Source organism: Meleagris gallopavo, chromosome 1 (assembly GCF_905368555.1).
Source record: "Meleagris gallopavo chromosome 1, MGAL_WU_HG_1.1, whole genome shotgun sequence".
NCBI lineage: Eukaryota > Metazoa > Chordata > Aves > Galliformes > Phasianidae > Meleagris > Meleagris gallopavo.
In genome coordinates this window covers 94,970,866-94,992,312 of record NC_139404.1, presented here as the reverse complement: position 1 = coordinate 94,992,312, position 21,447 = coordinate 94,970,866, and the positions used below count along the sequence as shown (strand labels likewise).

The following is a 21,447-nucleotide window of genomic DNA, read 5'->3' as shown; positions in this document are numbered from 1 at the left end:
GAACACTGACTAGCACTGGGTATCAACTACCTCTCTAGGACAACTGTTCCAGTGTATAGCCACCTTCACATAAAAGAAATGTATCCCAGTGTCCAGTGTGAGCCTATCCTGGAGCAGCTTTGTGCCCTTCCCTCATGCTCTATGATTGGTTCCCAGGTGCAGAGCCCTGCACCTCCCTCTGCATCCCCTTCTTAGGCAGCTGCAGAAAACAATGAGGTCACCTCTCAATCTCTTCTTCTCCAGACTGGCCAGTCCAAGTGTTCTCAGCCTCTCCTCACAGAACATGCCTTCAGCCCTGCTATCAGCTTGGTTGTCCTCCTGTGGATGCTCTCAAGCATTCCTTTTATATGGTGGAGCCCAGAACTATACACAATATTGAAGGTGAGGCCACATTAATGCTCAACATAATAAGAGAATTGCCTCTTTTTTAATACAATCCCAAAACGTTTGTACTCTGGGCTGCCAGGGCACACTGATAGCTCACGCTGAGCCTGCTGTCACCAGCACCCCCAGATCCCTTTCTGCTGAGCTGCTCTCCATCCATTCATCGCCCAGATTGTGCCTGTGGCAGGCATTACTTTGTCCCAAGTTCAGAATTTCTTCTGAAGAACTTCATGCCATTGTTGATGGCTCCAATCTACTTAAAACTCTTTGCAAGGCCTCTCATCCCTCCAGGGAGTCAACAGCACCTCCCAGTTTAGAATCATGAATTTGTTGAGGATGCACTCTGCTTCTGTATGCAAATCATTGATAAAAATGGTGAACAGAATTGAACCCTGGGACATACTATTTCTTAGTCCACTTCTCTATAATAGAGTAATAGTCCAAGAGCTTTTGTCTGCTTATTCATAATGCTGTTATTCAAGTGGTTAAAGGAATTACAGTGATACTAGTTTGAGTGTCTATCTTTGTCAGATAATTATTTGGTAAATACAAGGAAAGCTTAGCAAGGAACGCTTTGAAACTTTCTAATATTACAGTTTCTGGTTTATAATCCTCCCTCTGATCTAAAGCAGGCCTAAAAGCAAAATTTCAAATCCAGATAACAAAAAACCATAAACAGAAGACTTATGCTGAAATATATTAATATATGAGGTCAGAATCCTTCTCACATGCTTTTTGACTCATATCTGAAGTCTGACTTGATAAGACAGTCAAAGCTTGTCCTGTTTTAAAAGAAATGCTCACTAGATTTTCCAAGATGAATATCAGAAATATATTTGAAGAGAAAACCACATGGAGTAAAATTGAAAGAAAGATCTCTCTGATGAGTCCCTCTCATAAGTTTTCAGAAAGAGTAATATTTTCCAGCATAATTTACACGTAACAGTTCATACACTGATTCTCTGGTTAGTAGTAGGCTGATTCACCAATATTGTTGAGTAGGATCCCAGATTACTCATATAGACACAATCTTCTTTCAATCTTAGATTTTGTTTGTAAATTTTTAAAGGCTATTTAATGATAAATTTCCTCCCAAACTGCTTCAAAGGTATATTAAAGGTATATTAAACAAAAACAAAAACAACAACCAACAAAAAACAAAGCAACAAGACGGTGGATCACATGAAGCCTTCTTCAGTTTCTAAAAAGTAATCACACTATCTTGCTGCAAATTCCATCTAAACAACTTAAAAGTGGCATTATATGCTCAATTTATTAAGGAAATTATTGCTTCATAAAAAACTCTGAACAAGACTTCAAGTTGTTTGCATCATATTTCTAAATATTATTGAAGACAGATGACAGTGTAAGACTGACAAGATAGACCTTAAACCTGAATAAGAAGTTCTGCAGTCAGCAGAACTGCTACTTTGGATTTTTGTAGGAGCTGATTTTGGACCAGGTTGACAGGGTCCCTTAGGAAGCAGTTCTGAAGGACAAAGGAGTCCACAAAGGCCAAGCATTCTTCAAGAATGATATCTTAAAGGTACAGGAGCAGTCTACTGTCACACGCTGAAAGAAAAGCTTGTGGGAAAGAAGACCAACCTGTCTGAACAGAGAGTTTCTTCTGGATCTAAAGAAAAATAATAAAGTTTATGACCTTTGGAAGAAGAAGCAGGCAACTCAGGAAGACTTCAAAAACGTCATGATGTTATGCAGGGAGGAAATTAGAAGGCCCAAAACCCAGCTAGAATTAAACTTGCCACTACAGTAAAAGACAATAAAAATGTTTTTATAAGTACATAAACAATAAAAGAGGGACTAAGGAGAATCTCCATCCTTTATTGGATGTGAATGGAAACATACTGACAAGAGATTTAGTATCTCAGCCTCTCTTCATATCTTCTTTGCCTTAGTCTTTATTAATAAATGTTGTTTTTTCTCAGGGCATCCAGCCTACTCTGCTGCAAGACAGAGACAGAGAGCAGTATAAAACCTTAATAATCTAAGGGGAGATGGTTAGTAACCTACTACATCTACAAATCCACAGGGATGGGATCCACCCAAGGGTATTGAAGGAGTTGGTGGAAGTGCTTGCCAAACCTTCAATACTTTACCAACCCCCCTATTTTAATTTGGGATGCCTCAGTTGATGAGTTGGTGAATGTGACCCTATTCTACAAGAAGGGCAGAAAAGTGGATCTGGGGAACTACAGGCCTGTCAGTCTGAGCTTGGTGACTGGGAAGGTCATGAAACAGATGACTCTTAGTTCAATCACCTGGCATGTACAGGACAGCCAAGTGATCAGGCCCAGCGAGCGTGGATTCCTGAAAGACAGGTCTTGACTGACCAGCCCAAACACATTTTGTGACAAGATGATCTGCTCAGTAGAAAAAGGAAATGCTGTGGATGTAGTTTAGTTGGAGCTAGCAAGGCTAAATATGATACAGTTTCCCACAGCTTTTGCCTGGAGAAACTGGCTACTCATGGCTCGGACAGATGTACTATTTGCTGAGTAAAAGTCTGCCTGGATGGATAGGCTCAAAGGGTTACTGCAATTGGAGTTAAATCCATTTGACAGCCAGTCATAAATGATGCTCCCCAGAGCTCAGTACTGGGGCCAGTTTTGTTTATTTACAACACTGGATATTAGAAAAAAAGTATTCTCCAAAAGGATTGTCAGGAACAACCAGGGATGTAGTTGAGTCGTCATCTCTGGAGATGTTAAAGAAATGTTTAGATGTGGTACTAAGGGACATAGTTTAGTGAGGAAATACTGATTGTAGATGGACAGTTGTAATAGATGATTTTGGATGTCTTTTCAAAACTCGGTGATTCTATGATTCTACAATAAATACTGAAAATTCTTAATTAAAGGCTTCCTAAGAAATACAAAGTTGGACATTTTCATACTTATGGATATTTTAATTAACACAGACATAAAGGAGAGTTCTTACCTAAAACAGTGAGCTCTGCAACTTCACTTTCACGTTCTCCAACCATGTTTGTTCCAACACAAACATACTTGCCAGCATCATTCTTTCTTGTGTATGTGATCATAAGCTTTCCACCTCTGATCTAGGACAAATCAAGGATAACAGAAAATAACTTAAGAAGAATAAATGATTTAACAGTATTTATTAACTTGAAAAATACTGAAGTTCAAGGCACATATGGAAGAAAACAATAAATAAAAGCCAATAGGAAAACTACATAAAAGGATCTAACGTGGTCAGTGACAAGAAGAGAGTGTTCTATATATGCGTACTTTCTATGAGGTATTTTGTTCAAGTTGCCTGCAGCTAGAAATCTATCCTTGAAAATGTGACATCTTGAGCAGTGTTGGTCTATTATTATCATTGTAAGATGTACACACACAAAGATGACAGTCAGTTATTGAGATAAATGAACACGCACATGTAACAGAGATAGTATTGCATACAGATTTCATTCTTTTGCCTTTGGCATTCATTGTTTGAGAACATAAAAGATGCATCCTTTATAACCCACAATCTAGTAATGTTGCAATTTCAATGGGGATTTCAAGTATGAATAATAACAATAATAAAAAGTAACCTGCAAATGTACATATTTTAAAAACTTGAAGCTTTTAGATTGTTGACCTCCTGAAACAGTAATCATGAGGAGAGAGCATAACTTATAGCTAATAACCTATTTATATTTATTCTCATTTTACATATCACTAAATCACAGAATACTACTTACTTTCAATTAATATATACAAAGGGTTTTAAAAAACAATTCCAGAAATTTTTCTATATTCAGTTAGGAATACCTGTATGTTCAGATATATGTGTAGAAAGTAAAACATCAATACCGACCATGCTGGATTTAACAAAGAAACGTATTTGCACATCACAAGGATTTACTGAACCCACTGATGATTTCAAATCCATATAAACTGGAAGCCGTGATTTTCATACATATCTTAAGAGCTTAAGTCCTACTGACAATCAGCAGTACTTGTGCTCCTCTGTGAATTTGGCATTTAAGAAAATCCCCTCCGAAGCCTTTACAACTTGACATAACTGCATTTTGCACAAATTTTAAACACTAGCAAGAGCTATTCTATGAATTTCTTCTAGGAATCACCACAAGTTCTCTTCAAAGCAAGATGGAAAAAAAGCTTTAAAGCAGAAACATTTGAACAATTAAAAATTACTGAAAGCTGATTTTCATCCAAGTTATTTGAGATTTACATAAGGATTTAGAGGAAACATTCTCTCATGTCTTGCATAAACCTATGAACATTCTCCTTCTAGTCCCATGGTCTTTGAGGCAGATTTTCAAACATATGGCATGCCTACGGAAAGTAACTGTGGTTCCAATAAAGAAATTTTTAATGCATTTAGATTTTTCTGTTGTTTTATTTTTTACCTTTAGTTTTTTTTTTTTTTTTTTTCTTTTAAAGCAGAAGAGCGGTTAAGAACTTTAGCAATAATGAAGGCAACCTATGAATAAAAATATGATAAATTATGCCATAATGATAAAATGATGATAAAACAGATCAGAAGTGCATGTAGAAATACACACATCTATAATTAAGCATTCACAGATGGCTAGAAGAAATTGTACTTCCTCTGCTGGTCCACTGCCCAGGTTTTCCATTGAGTTCTAACAATTAATTGCCCATCATCCGAGTAAGATTGATCAAGACCTTCTATTTATTAACAAGACATTACAAATGAAATCTGTAGCTATGACAAAATTATGTTCTATATGTGCAATGTTTGCCACTTTTTCTCTCAATAGAAAATCCTACAAATACTTATAGATTATGGACCAATAGCCTTATCTAACAAAGTACAAAATGGAATACACGTATGTGCATTTTTGTACCTATATCATATCTGGTATTAAGAGCAGTAAGCAGAGGAATCACATTTGGAGGTACTATCTGAAATCATAACACATCAGAGCTTTGTCTGTGGACACTTCACAGTTAACCATGAATTTTAGTTTGAATGCTTCAAGTCTTCTTTTCATATTTGTGCCCCTGCCTCAGAACACATCAAGGAGACTTCAAAGTAGTAATGGTTTGAAAAAGTAACAGGCAGTGTAACATTACAGAGAAAACTTCCAGAAAAGCTTTTATATACTAACTACAAAGATAAGTCCTTTCTTCCCAGTGAACAAGACATTCCAAACAACTTTATTACACTTATTTGCGTAGATGCTGCATATCTTGGGAAAAGAATTGCTTTGCTAACTGCCAAAGCCTTAAGCTCGATTTTGAAAACATGGAAGCAAGTATGATATTTTATTTATACAGAAATGATGTCACGTCACTTTTTGACTTTTAATGTCCCCTTAAGATTTCTTTCTGTTCTCTGTCTAACAATTTAGTAGAGTCCAGCAAGTAGAGGATATGAAAATAGTACTGAATACTGTTGGGAAAAAAAGACTGCAATCAGCAATTCACAGATGATCTTTGGTTGTATGTAGTACATATGGAGTTACATACATGCTAACAGAATATATGATAACACTGTGATTTACAAAGACTTATTGAAAGTTATTTTCTATGACCTGCCTGCCTGATTATATTTTACTCCCCATGAGTAAATCGTTCATTCAAGCAAGTCTACTTCATTTATTTCTTTAAACAATAATTAGAGATGTTAATACAGAAAACTACAGGTACCCACATAGCTAACTAGGTCCAGAATTGTAAGTTATGACCACCCAGCTGCATAAAATCAAACAAATAATGAATGAACTTGGTCAGCCAATAAATCAAATCCATAAAAACTTACCCAAGGGTTCTACAACATACCACCAGGTATTCAGAATTTCTGTACAAATATATACTTATCCTACAACCATATTTTATACACCTATGTTTGTGTGTGTTTGTAAATTTCTGCACATAAAAATCCACACCTATCTGTCTGCATTAAAAAATGTTTTATATATGTGGGTGATACATTTTCTGTTCAGAGAAATTTGCTATGTAATATGAGAAAAAAAGAAGAGAAATGATTAGCAATATATCCAAATATAATGATGACTAGCATCTTTTAAAAATTTTGCTTTTACATACTAGTTGCATTCCATTTAATAAATGAAATCTGTCCTGTTCAATAACAATTCTAAAGCAAACCTACGATATAGAATGAAACACTGACCTCTGTATGTATAATCATGGTTTCTGCAATTGGCATCATAAAACTCACATATTTCAGTCTTCTATAGTAGAACTAAACATCACATTTTATTTAGAATCAAATGTGATGGGAATGAGATATTAGCCTGTCTGATAAGTTCTATACTTTCAAAAGTGTACTCTCCACTTTTTAATGACAACACAACGACTGCGGAACTTGGTGAGTACAAGCAATTGTAAGATTTATGTAAAGATATATACAAGTAAAATTGTACAATTATTTCCTATTTAGGGAACATGGAGTTTGCACATTTCTGTCCATATGGTCTAGCATTCCCAAACAGATTAGTATACCCATTTTATTACTTAACATTGCATCATAGGCTGTAAGACACAGAATAGAAGCAATAGACTAGAATTTTGAAGTTTTAAGAGTGGCTGAATAAAAAAGGAAAAAAAAAAAATCTACTTATTTTTTTTATTTAAAAATGTGCATCTTCTTACAAGCCTTAAGAATCCCATGTATTCTTCCCTACCTATAACAACATGCTTAAGTATCATTGCAAGACACTAGCCTTCAAAACATGTTTGGCATAGGTCTTCAACAATGTTCATATTCAACTTCAAAGTTCAAGGGAGTCTTTCTCACCTCTGGTTCTGTTTTCTCGGACCTTAAAAAGATGTGTTGCCTTCTCCAGATCAAACACAAAATACCACATGAAAGAAGTTAAAAAAAAAAAAAACTTTCATCTAGTCTTTCTCCAATAAATCTGTGATGCAATTCAATTGTTTCCCAACAAAACAGTCTTGCAATGATGACAGACTAGAAATTAGAGTTTATAATGAATGAGGCAAAATGCATACAAAGATAGCTTTCCTTAAGGAGTATTTAAGGTATAAAAATGACAACAGAAAAAAGCTGCTCCTTCTGGCACATCTGACAATTTGGCTAGAATACATGGAAAGTCAGAATCAGACACAGTTCTGCTCATGAGACATTTCCCTTTTTTTATGGCCTAATGACTACATCTATAAGAAGACAGAAATCTACGAAGAGTTAAGGCTTATCTGCATCCTGAATTGTTTGGTGACTTCAGAGGAAACTGAAGGTTGTGTAGCAATTGGTATTATCACAAGACACTAAATATCAGAATCACCGTAAGTGTTTAATACTTTCCACAAGATAGTGGAAACAGGCAATATATATGCAGAATGTCATAAATCAACTTCAGGAAAGAAAAAAAAATATCTGTATCTCAGCATATACAATTCTCAGGCATTTAAAACTTTAACAGTCTCCATCTTGCTTTCTACAAACATTTGGCTTTGGTTAACAACAAAGAAAATTCAAAATAGGCAATACTGGCTCACACTAATAAGAACTGATTTCTGAACAGACATCTATGTTTACATGAAAATATTTGAATCACTAAAATACTTTCTTGAAACATTTTCACAGCTACAGTACAAAACATTGATTATGCAATACTTCCTTTGTTGTTACAGATCAAGATTAAAATCCTCCTACCAGAAATGTTTCATGGCCTGAAATCTCCTCCACTAGATCTCAAAAGAAAAAAGGCAAATCTTTGCTTCAGAAACTGGTTTTCACAATACTATTTACTCAATAGCCAATATACTAAAGTTAACTAACTACCTAATGAGCAACACAACATACAAGCACATCTTATGGGTCACTAAAAAACGTATGGAATGAACCATCCTTCCTGAAGTACAGAAAGCTCAGCTGAACCCAAGTGTTACTGACACAGATGGGAACAATATGTTGTACTGACAACTATGATATTTCTGTTGAACTGTGCATTTAGCCTGCTGCATGGATCTCCCTTGGATGCACTGGTGTAGGTAGCTTTCACTGCAAATAATGACTGAAATCAGAAATAAAACTGAACTTGAACTGATCTCATTGCCTGGTATGTCTACATTTCTTTCCCCTTCAGTCACAAGGATCTGTTACACAGGAATTTTTAAAAGCACTACCACCAGTGTATTGTTTGCACACCTCCAAGGATAAAATCCCAGACTAACTGGGGCCAACTCACCACAGAAGTATTTCAGTTTTTATTATTTTACTTAAGTATTACAAATGTAATATGGGAAAACAGTTTGAACAAACCATACATTTTAAGACCGGTAACCACAAACAAACAGTATAGCCCACATCTACAGAGGTATTCAGCAGCCTATTTCCCACTGAGCACGCCTACATTGCAAAAGACCAAGATGCAAGGCCATTCTTTATGGTTCTATCAAAAAGTTCACAAGAATGAAGGCAAGCGGAGACTTTAGGCCATCATTCCAGACAGCACAAGGACAGTCTATATGACTGGATCCAGCAACTTACCCTGCTGCAGATTATGTCTCAGCTGTGCAAGACCTAACGGGGAGGAGGAGCACCATACCATTTCAGAGGAGTACAAACGCTGCTAACTTCAAGGGGGTTTAATTTCCTAATTGTCATTGCAGGTATTGACCAGTGTCTTTTTACTTTTCTAAATCTGGAGTTTTGCCAGCAGGACAACAATATTGATTTAAGACAACTCAGTATCGTGTGTATTTACTCAATAGGAAACTTCCTACAGTTCTTTCAGAAAAGCAGTTGTGCAGGTTGAGGGTATCCAACACCGGAATTCTCATTTTCAGTTTCATGGCTGAGATGCATGGCTAGGCAAAACTTCACTGAGACTTGTAATCTGAGAAAAGACACTGCTCAGAGTGCAGAACTCTCACTGCCACAGTGTCAAAATAAATAATTTACCAGGGTCCTGATGTAGGGTCTTTTAAAGAGAATTGTTGTGACAGGATTCCAGTTATCAAGAGCTTAGAAGTTGAAGTTTGTAAGCTTCCAACAATGAGCTCTCATGAGAAATTGAAAGGCTTTAAAAATGCAAAGTGAAGATTTTAGTAGACTTAAAAGTACAATTCTGAAACAATAATAAAATGATCACAGTCTGAGGAGAGAGGATAGAGAGAAAAAAGAATTATTCTTTTTTTTTTTTTTTCTTTTCTTTTGGAATGGGCCTGTGCAGCAGGTCATTATTTCCAGCCTTGGCTTTAGTGAGCATCTGAGTCGCAACATGTTTGGCATAGATTCCCACTTGTCCCAAGGAGGAGGTAAGGCCCTCCAAGACTGGTTGCTCACTGCTGCCTCCTGACTGAAGTAGATATAAATTACAGATTGACACATCCTTCCTGTGACTGTTTCACTTCCTACACTTGATTGAAGGAAGCTTTCTGCCCAGTAGCTTCCCAAGGGAAGAAGGAATTTCTTCCTTCTTAACAGAGGGAAAACCTGAGCCCTATTTTGTACAGAATACAAACTGAGGACAACACTCATCAAATTAAAAAGTTATCAATACTAGCAAAAAAAGAATCGAGTCTTTTCATATATTTTCACAGAACCACAGAATCACCAAAGTTGGAAAAGACCTACAAGATCATCCAGTCCAACCATCCACCAATCATCAATAGTTCTCACTAAATCATATCCCTCAACACAACGTCCAAACGTTCCTTGAACACCTCCAGGTTTGGTGACTCCACCACCTCCCTGGGCAGCCCATTCCAGCACCTGACCAGAGAAGTAGTATTTCCTAACGTCCAGCCTGAATCTCCCCTTGCACAGCTTGAAGACATTCCCTCTAGTCGTATCATCATTTACACAAGAGAAGAGGCCGAACCCCAGCTCACAACAGCCTCCCTTCAGGTAGATATAGAGAGCAATAACGTCTCCCCTGAGCCTCCTTTTCTCCAAACTGAACAATCCCAGCTCCCTCAGCTGCTCCTCATAAGGCCTGTGCTCCAGACCCCTCGCCAGCTTTGTTGCTCTTCTTTGAACCCGCCTCAGGGCCTCAATGTCTTTCTTGCAGTCAGGGACACAGTACTTGAGGTGCAGCCTCACCAATGCTGAGTACAAGGGGACAATCACTTCCCTGTTCCTGCTGGCAACACTGTTTCTGATGCACGCCAGGATTGCACTGGCCTTCTTGGCCACCTGGGCACACTGCTGGCTTGTGTTCAGCCAAGCATCAATCAATACGCCCAGGTCCATTTCCTCTATACAGTCTTCCAGCCACTCTGCCCCAACCCTGTAGCATTGCCTGAGGTTGTTGTGGCCAAAGTGCAGGACCTGGCATTTGGTCTTGTTTAACCTCATCCCATTGGCTTCAGCCCAGCTATCCAGGTCCCTCTTTAGGGTCTCACTACCCCCAGACAGGTCAACACTTTCAGCCAACTTGGTGTCACCTGCAAACTTACTGAGAGTGCAGTATCAAATTAATATTTTGAAAGTTTTGAATTTTAAGACAGATCTGACCTCTGATTTAACACTTCTTTTTCAATACTTTGAAATATACAATGAATTTTACTTCCAAAGGAGTACTGGCACTACTATACTTCATAAAATCTAACCTTCCAAAATAGACAACGTTTCGTAATATGAATACTAAAAACTTACCAATTCTCTTACTTTTGACCAAGATGACATGTCATGGCAATTACATCATGCTTCAGAAAAGTTATATTTCTACTGCATTTACCTTTGGCTGAGCCCAAGCTCAGCTCTAACTTTCATAGTAAGACAATGAAGAACATACAGAGTTGTGAACACATTAAACCTCTCACATCATTTATGAAACACACTTTCAAGGAAAAAAAAAAATGGAACACACACGCTCTGTTGCTCATTTTTCACAAAGATTTAAGTCATATATTAATCTGCCACATTTCACTCTTCAATCAGAGATCACTGCAGTTCTTGTCAGCTGCAGCACATACAAGCCATAAATCATAGTTTTCAATGTGTTTTCTGTGGTCTATACACAAGATTTGTGCTACAGGATCGTACCAAAAAGCTGCTGCTACAGGAAACCTACGCAAATTTGATGGTAACTTTCATTTTTATTGAAGGAACACTGAAAAATCACCAGGCTAGACATTAAAGACTCCCGCTTAGAAGATCCTAAAATCTAAACATACAAGAAAGAAAAAATATGCACAGAGAGATGAATATCCACTCATCCAATTTCCCCAGCCCGAACAGCAGTCTAGTATCATTATTTTTGTTTTCCCTTCATGCCCAACCTTCAGTCCTGAAGATAGACTCAATAGGCAGTGAGTGACCTGTAGATCTCAGGCAGTTCACAAAGTATTCAGTCCTCTGTTAACTCAAGGGAGTACAAAGATAAAGTTCATCTTCAGCAATGGATAGTGAAGCCACACTATCCACTGCAAAACTCCAGACAGTGGGGTTTCTATTACTCTTAAAATTAGCCAACACAGGCTGCAATCAAGCAAAATAAAGCATGTAGTGTTATAAATTTCTATGCGGGATCACTGTTCCCTAGCGCTCACACATCTTCCATCACTATCTCTAAGCTATGCTACTCCCAAACGTCCTCATTTGCAGCCTGTTACTAAGTTACCTTTGAGAAATGCAGCACCAGCTTCCACAAGACACACTGCCAGGCAGCTTAGCTCTTCTCACTCAGCCCTTAAACCTGAGCTGAAACCTGCTCAGTATGTAAAAGGAAGTGGTTACACAATGAACAGCCAAGGAATCCGAAGAGATAAAAGAGTGGGAAACAGGCCTTGCCTATAGTTACTCGCTCATCTGCCCATGGTAAATGGCTGCCCAACACACGGAGGGGGTCCTGTGGCCCTGCTGGAATAATTGCTTTCTCTGCAGCATTCCCTTACTATTCCTTTCAGATGTCAGCATGGGATGAAACTCCTGGCACAAGACTTGGTGTTATTAAGAGTATGTAAACAAACCTCAGAAGGTTACTGTACCCTACTGTTAGCACCAACGTACAACCTTATCAAAAACACTGTTAGCAAGACTTGTAGTTCACTCTTCTTTTGTTTTAGTGAACACCTTTGTTGTCACACAGATCCACAGTTTTTGCTTACTTATGTTCAGAAAAGGGAGAGAAATATTATTTGTATCCTTGGAAATCAATTTTTCTTTTCAAAATGGTTTGGGGTTTTCAAAGTCTATACAGAAAAAAAAAATCAGAAATGAAGAGAAAAAGATCTTAAAAACCCCTAAGCATTTTAAGCATAAAAACAAAATTGTTAAGTGAGTTATCAATTCTGCATTATACTTTGCTTTATACTATTTATATCATACTTCATGTACTTCATATAATCTTTTCCTAAGACAGTGTTTTTTGAAGAAAGAACATAGCCAAACTCCACTGAAAATAAAGACAGAAGTGACACAAGAAGTTAGAGCTTTCAAGAAAGTTTGATACAGAGAAAAAAAAGTGGTTCTTATGATTCTATTTCCTTTTCAAAGAGTTGCATTTATTAGTATAAATTTGACAGAAATGTCATAAAATCTTAACAAAATTTACAGTGAAATGCTACATGTTTTTCCTAAGCCTGAAGTTTGGCAATGAATGTTTGGTGGAATATGTTGTGAATATTTTCATTAAATTTCAGAAAAACGTTTAAATAGTCCTTACATTTTGGAATACTAAATACTGAAATTCTGGAAAATACTGTTAAGATTCAGACATTTTTTTCATGACCTGTAAGAACTAAGGCATAAATTCTGTACTACAGATACAAATAATGGCAGTTTTAAACATCTTTGCAAAGACCAATGTGATATGTGTGCATTCTACACATAAAATGTTCAAATATAACTCTGTATAATGAGTTGCCTTTAATAACGTGTTTGAATCATAAAGGTTGGAAAAGACATTTAAGATCATCCAGTCTAACCATCAACTCATCACCACCATGCTCATTAAACCATGTTCTTCTTGCCTTATCTACTGTTTCTCAATGGTGACTCCACAAACTCTCTGAACAACCTGTTCCATTGCCTCACTACTCTTTTAGTGAAGAAAATTTTCCAAATATCCAACCTGAAACTCCCCTAGCACAACTTAAGGCCATTCCCTTTCATCCTATCACTATTAGCTGGATGAAGAGGCCAACACCCATCTCACTACCACCTCCTTTCAGTTAGGTGGTTGTAGAGAGATAAGGTCTCCCCTGAGCCTCCTCTTCTCCAGACTAAACAATCACAGTTCCCTCAGCCACTCAACATCAGAATTGCATTCCACACCCTTAACCAGCTTCACTGCTCTTCTTCAGACACACTCCAGGATCTCAATGTCTTTCTTGTACTGAGGGGCCCGAAACTGAACACAGTACTTAAGGTGTGGCCTCACAAAGGCCAATTACAGGGAGAAAACTCCTTCCCTAGTTCTGCTGATGATGCTTTTTGCTAGAATGGTTTTGGCCACCTGGCACACTGCTAGCCCAGCTTCAGCTGGTTATCAATTAAATCAGCCAGGTCTTGGTCTATGCTCAATCTGCTCCACACAGCAAGCTAATTTCATAGCATGATTCCCTGGAAATAGTAACTTTTCAACAAATGCTTAGAAGAAGTTCACCCTGAAATGAGGACTGGGCTTCTGTTGAGACTGACAGGTTTGTAGCTCAAAGCAGAAACTCTGCCCCTGAGACATATGAGGAGATAAAAATCAAAGCAGGAAAAGGAATTTAATGACATGCACAGTTCCTTGAAGAGTAGAAGAGCAAGTCCTTAGTAAGCAAGATTTTGGAAGAAGGGATGCATATAGAAGTCCATCAGAAATAAATTTTAGATGCTAAAATAGTCAGATAAGTGTGTAGATATCAGACTGAAGTGTTGTTTCCCTAACTGTGTGATCATGTGGTTAAATAAACAATGACTTTCCTTTTCAGAAAGCTCTTTTGATTTCCAAGATAATGTTTCCAGATAAGTTTAAGAGAAAGAAAATGACAATTTCAACTGAAAGAAATAAGTGATTTAAGGCTTGCCAACTATAAGATTGTGTTCAGAAACGGCAGAAGAGGATACAACATTGCCCCATTAAAATCTCAACCTTTTCAAGTGAATGTTTAAAGGATATAAGTAACATTATGTACAGTCTGAATAATGCAGGTACTTGGGCATAGCTAAGGGATGAAGTATACAAAAGCATGATCCAGAAGACTATTCATATTCATTAGCAGAAACAAAGTGCATTGGCTTTTTCCACTGAATAAACAGATCACCTTTACCTTATAAAACTTTTCAACATTACCTGCTGTTAGTTCTCCAAAGAGAATACTCGGAAGTCATTTGAAACAAAATAGGAAGGAAAAGAAAACTGATTTTGGTATCTCTTCCATTTACTATTTCATAAATACAAAACTGTTAACCACAACAAGTCTGTCTCCTCAATCTAATGGCATATTTGGTTTATCAGAGGACAGTCTTGACAAAACAAACAAACAAACAAAAAAACAAACCTGGACTTCATTAGGAGTGCATTTATAGAATAAAATATAAGAAAATAATGAATTTTAATATGAAGTTGTAAAAAAAAGTTTTTCTCTAATAAAACGGCTCTCCTAGCTAGAGACCAATCATGCAGACAAAAACAGTATTTGCAAACGTAATTTTCAGGGTTGGTAAATCAAAATCCATTTTAATTACAACAGGCTAATTATCCAAGCTGGTACACTGGTAGGACAGATCCAAACAAACTAAACGTAAGTGTCCTTTTTAACCTGTTAGTAGGTAGAGTAATGCATTTCATAAAGCCAAAGCTTGGTGATGTCCTTTGACCTGCTACCACACACTCTTCTGCAAAATGCAGCTGTTTCATATTGTAATCAGCAATTCAGGTATGAATCTCCCCATTTTCAAACTCAGAAAGAAGATGCCTCCTCATCTTTTTATTTGTTGTTTCCTGTTATATAGGTCATGTTTTAGTAAGACAGAAAAAAATTAGTGATAAATTTCACATCTATTTTTATACAAAAGTAGGAAAACATATACTTCATCAAAAATCATCTAACATTCCTATGAAACAACAGTGAATCACTGACGCTTCTATTTAAGTTGTCTGAAACAGGGTAGGTTGAGAAAGGCTCCAAATGAACAGGTATCTAAAACATCAGAAGCTGTAATGATGTGTTAACCTTGGTGACAGTCAAAACAAAAGGGTCAAAGGTTCAGCTGGCATCCCTAGGGGTGATCCTTCAAGGTGAATTTGAGACTCACTGACAGGACAGCATAGTAAAAATGACATTGAAATCTGAGATATGTATCTGCTACAAAGATGAGGAACTGCCTTCTGTAATGCAATGAAATGTACTTGTGAGTACAAGTGCATTTTCATAAAGCACACTAATCATTGTCTCCATGAATGAAAATTTCCCGAGAGTTATGATCGCACAAAGTACCTACTATAAAGACATCCCTAGTTCACTAAAAAACTTCTGGGAATCCAGAATAAAAAGGAAAATAATTTCAACATTGCTTTGATGTTTCAGCATACATCTTGAGTGGTACCCTGGCTTCAGCTGGAACAAAGTTGATTTTTCCTTCATAGTGTCAGGTATGATGCTATGTTATGGCTCTAGGAGAAAAATAATGTTGATAACACACCGATGTTTAAGTTGCTGCTGAGCAGTGCTGTATACAGTGGTGTATAAAGCCAAAGACATTGTAGTTTTTCAGCTTCCCATACTGTCCTGCCAATGAGGGGGCCTGAGGTGGGGCACGAGGAGCTGGGAGGAAACAGAACCAGGACAGTTGACCTGAACTGGCCAAAGGGATATTCCATACCATACAATATCATGTGAAAAAAGCTTGAAAACTGCGGGGGGGAGTAGGCAGCACAGGCAGCCACTGCTCAGGGATTGGCTGAATGGTGAGCAACTATGCATCACTGTAAATATATACACACACACACACATATATACACACATACATATATACATACACACACAAAATTTTTTATATATGATATATATATTATCATTATCCTTTTTCTTCTTCCTTTTCTGCCTTAGTAAATCTTTTTTTTTTTTTTTTTTCCCCCAACCCACAAATTCTGGTTTCAGAACTGGGTTTTTTTTGTTTGTTTGTTTTTTTAAATTCTGTCCCCATCCCACTGGAAAGCAGGAGGAGTTAAGAGGCAGTAAGCAAAGAGCTGTGTGGTGCTGAGCTGCTTCTAGGTTAGATCACAAGTGGTTTATAATTGTTTCCTTTAAAATAAAAAGAAAGATCAAAATATTTGCATACAGGATTGATCCTGCAAGTATCATGCAGTCACTATGCATGTACCATGGCCTGAGTATGAGAGTATGAATATTATTCTACTGTTTGGCCTACCAAAAAAAAAAAAAAAAAGTCCATTAGTGATTTAGGATGTGTTAATACTTTGCACGTTGGCCAAGTGGCACAACACAACTTTGTGGTTATACCGTCAGGCTGCTTTACATGTATGAATGAATTCAGTTTCACAACTCATGAAATGCTGAAGAAGAAGCACTGAATAATTTCACAGCTTGCCCAAAATCTCACAGGAAGATTCCAGCAGCACAGCAATCTGCTTTGCTTAGCTTGCAGTCTTTCTACCTCAAGGCAATCTTTCCCTTACAATTTTCTCAGGAGGAAAATATTCACAGTTCTCCTTAAAAAACAATGTTGTAATGAATGTATTGTCTCATGATACAGACAGCTTATCTTTAACTCTATTCAAAATACAGACCTGCCAGAGAGAAACATTCATTCCTCAAATTTGGAATACCTATCACAAACTGTAAAATAGCTTAAATTGGGTACTTCCAGCTTCTGAGGTAACAACATCATACTCCTATAACAGGTAAACTTTTTCCGTTTGGATTTGTGTCAGGTCTTGCTCCAAGAGAAATTTCCAAACTGAACACCAGACTTTAGAGTAGCCATGAGAGCCAAATGACTCTAAATGAATTGGCAGAGCAATATCTGTGGAGTCTGCAGTCAGTGTGATGAGTGAGGGAAGCCCAAGCTATCATGTCATTGTATTTCTCTTTGAAAACTTCGGTACTCTGAATGGTATAACCATTTGGAAAATTGACAATAACTAGATTCAAGTACAGCTAACCACCCGCACATCCATATTAAAAAAAAAAAAAAAAAAAAAAAAAAAAAGAACAATCTTTCTGTGCTATTTGCCAAGTAGGTTCCTGTTAGATGATGATTTTTGAGGAGAAAAAATAAGACCAATTGTATTACTGATCTAAATGCAGGATGCATATTAGCAACAATTTTTCTCTAGCTAGATAAGGAAAGAAAGTCATGGGTTTCTTGTTAGGCTCCGACCTGCAGAATATTATACAGTAGTCTGGAATAATACCCTACAAAGTGTATGTTTGTGCAACTGTGTGGGACTATCTGAACTTGGCACCAAGTAATTGTGAGTATATTATTACCCAGAGAGAGAGAAGTACTCTGTTTGGTTGAGGAAACCCAAGAACTGAAAAATTATTATTTTTGAAGTGCTGAGATTTGGACTATACTTTTAATTTAACCAGAAGCATCACAGGAAATTCAGTAAGGCAAAACTATCCAAACACAGTGAAATGAGCAAAAATGAAGTTGACAGAACTTTCAAAAAGCAGACCAAAAAAAATCAAAGCAAACCAAACAAGAAGCTCTAATCACTTACATCTGTTCAGGGCTCCAAAAAATGGGCACTATTCTTGTCTACTATTTTTATTCTACATTTTTCTTTTGATTATGAGAACATAGTATGTGCAAACTCAGCACATAGGTTGTTGAGGTTTTATTAAACATGCTTTTAGAGTTAGTGTCATTCTTATTTTACAAAACTAATTCTTAAAAAAAGCATGATATACAATAAAGTTTCAGTTAGTAGTTATCCGATATTTACATTTTAAGTGACAACATGTGGTTGCTATGGTGTGCAAGCAACTAGGAGTATCAAAAATGCCAAGAACAATCAAATTTATAAGGTCCACTAGAGACTTACAAGAACAAAAATGTACTTTCCCCCCCCCTCTAAACCAAGTGGGTTTCAGTGTTTTTTTAAACACTGAAAGTGAGGAGTTGGATCGATTCACTTCACTGAGACAGGCTTACCACAAATTATGCATCGAGTTCTGTTGGATACTTGGCTGTTAAAGGTCTTCCACACTATACAAAAGGAAATAATTCCGTATACAAGTATAAAGTAAATATAAATACAGTAAAAAAAAAAAAAAAAAAAGCAAAAGGCTCAAAGGTCCAGGAATCAGCATGAAAGAACTAGAAACACAGACACTTTCTACTGTTTTTTTTTTGTTTGTTTGTTTTAAACATTTGATACGTAGAGATTATCTGTCCCATGAACAATGGACTGAACTTTCTTCTGAGTACGTTTTGTGACTATACGCTGTGTACTGACTTCCCAGCGTGAGACCTAATGTCTAGAGGAACATATTCAAAGAGGGTTCTAAACGTTTCATATTTCAAATATTGTTTTGTTTCTCACTGTTTTTGACAACATTAGGAATCAGTCCTCACTTTAGCATTTCCACACAGCTGATGAGGAGAGGGGCAGAGAAGAGTCAAATTTCTAAAACCTATCCTCATCTTTAGTGTGCGTAATATAAACACAATCTCCTTTCCTGACTGCTTAAAGAACCTAAGCAAACAAAAATGTTTCTTTTTCATTAAGAGAATAAAATGAATGAAGAAATAATTTTCCTCCCACATCCTTTCTTCATCTCCCTTATCCCATTCTCCACAAAAAAAAAAGAAAACAACAAAAACAACCCACTAGAGTATCAGCCAAACAAAACAAAGGATACACTTTCTCAGCATAAACCACCTTTGCTCTTAACTGCTCAAATCATAAAGTCTTACATGTTCTGGAAAGCTCAAGTAACCTAGTCTAAGATAACAGCCACCTGGTGTTCTTTTTTTTTTGTTTTTTTTTTTTTTTTTTTTTTTTTTGTTTTGTTTTTAAAAGAAGGAGAAGCTACCCAGACTCCATTTATATCACTCATATCCCAGAGGCTCAAAACTCTCAATAAGCCATTTTACAAGAAAATTCTGATAGTCTAATGCCTAGGACTGTGAAAGTCTCAAAACTCAAATTTCTAACACGTACCATATTTACTGTCAGCATTTATTTTCTTTTACTATCTAGGTCATCAGTTCATGACTAGGAACAAAAGAAATCTGTGGAGAATTTTGACTCATTGAGGAGTGTTCTAATTCCTTTAAGTCTACAGAATATTTGCAAGATAACTTTCTTCAGTAGAAATCATTGTAAAATAGAGTATAGCAAAATACGTACTTGTTTCACATTAAAAGAGTATTTTTTATTATTGCAGGATGAAACCATAAGGGAAATCATAGTTATGCATACTTGACATTTTAAGCACTGAGAATAAAAATAAAACAATGCAAAGAAGCATTTTTGAAAGTTGTAAAAAGCAGAAGGGTAGTAAGGAAGATATCCTTACTACAGGGAGAAAAAAAATCTGACAGTATAATCAACAATAACGTGATTAAAAATGCCAGTAACTTAATGATCAAGCTTTTAGCCTAATGCTGAATTATGAGTTTAAATTCCACTAATTTCAGATCACATGAACACAGTCTCTAAGTCTCATAACCTCCTTGCACAACAAATTATACTTTTATAAGGAACGCCTTTGGGATCAGAGGAGGTCAGTTTTGTCCTAAAAAACTCAAATCGCATCTCTATGATACCCAGCACATACTTGGCCATCCCTCTGCCCCACATATTGTTTCTCCCACCCTTCCCACTATTTCCACAGACCAACATTTCCTTTTGAAGATTTCTAGTGAAAAGAATCAATGCTTTGGTTATTCCCTACCAATGCCCACCAAGTGGTTCATCAGCCCTTTCCTCTAGATTCTTCAGTGTAGATTCTTCTAAAACATGTTCCAATAAGTGTGAGCCAATGAATGGTTTATCATGTCCTACACTTTATTCAGCATCAAAACACCGAAGGTTCAGGGTTAGCAATTACTCATTTAAGCCAATAAGAACATATTGTGGCATTAAATATGACTCAAAACACTTTATGTTAACTTACTAACTGTCATATTCTCATTGTTTTCTTGCAGAAAACACACTGTGCTAATGGAGAATGCAGCTCATCCTCCAAAGAAGTATCTGGAGCAGTTGACTCTCAGGAGCTATAGAGAAGTAAGACAGTGTCCACATGCATGTTCTCAGGCCATTTGCTTTGGCTTGGCATGTGGGACCTCAAGCCAATGCAAGCTCTTTTGCCCTTACTCTCAGCACAACAGAAGCTGTGTGGCCATATTAGTACAATACCGTGCCTGAGTGATCTAGCCTGTCTCTCAGCAGGGCTTATTAGCTCAGGCTCGGCGCCACATTAACCGCTGCCATATGGCTTCTGGTCAATTCAAAGAGCGAACTGAATGAGCTCACATCTGCCTGACAAAGTCTGCATAGCTGTGCTCTTTAAAATGGCAAACCTGTAAAATACTGTGAGGACAGAATCTTGTAAAAAGTTGGGATTTTCAATCCATGTTCACTTCTGTGCTTGTAGAAATACAAGCTGTCACTATTACCAGCTGTGATCAGAGTTGGAAACTACTGTGAATGTAATAGAGGCAAAGAGTTTTCATTGAAAAGGACAGTCCAAAATAAGACGGGAGTATGATGAGGTCTCTAAAAAGTATAGAGGAAGTCAACAAGGAATACAAAAGAAGTTTGTGTTTTAAAATATTTTATCTTCTTTCTTTGTTAGTAAGTCATTCATCCTTGAGTAGTATGTAGGCTACTAGGATTAGTCAGATTTTTATAGTCTTCCAAGAAGAGACAGGTCATCTGAAGAACAATGTTTTTTGGACTCAGTCAAATAGCACATATCAGAATACTCAAAATGATGCAACAAACGCTAGTCATAAAGATAAATGTACCACTGAAAAGAGTTCAGATATCCCAGTGATAACACCACCACAAATAAAAAAATTTAAAAAAAAAAAGTCTTGTGAAGTAGATGTGTAGCAGAAGACACAAAGGTGAAGAAACCTTGGTCTTCACAATGGTTGTGCAGATTTGGAAACTCCAGAGGTTTAGACACATTGAGG

General features: G+C 36.9%; 1 protein-coding gene across 5 annotated transcripts in view; it reads right to left on the bottom strand.

Annotated features, from left to right (window-relative positions):
* ROBO1 (roundabout guidance receptor 1) overlaps nt 1–21,447 on the bottom strand; it is a 693,687-nt gene that overhangs the window by 88,726 nt on the left and 583,514 nt on the right. For all 5 annotated transcript variants that reach the window (XM_085241045.1, XM_085241026.1, XM_085241036.1 and 2 more), the window contains one exon: nt 3,343–3,463. In XM_085241045.1, coding sequence (XP_085097171.1) covers nt 3,343–3,463 — 121 coding nt within the window. The remainder of the gene's footprint in view (nt 1–3,342; nt 3,464–21,447) is intronic.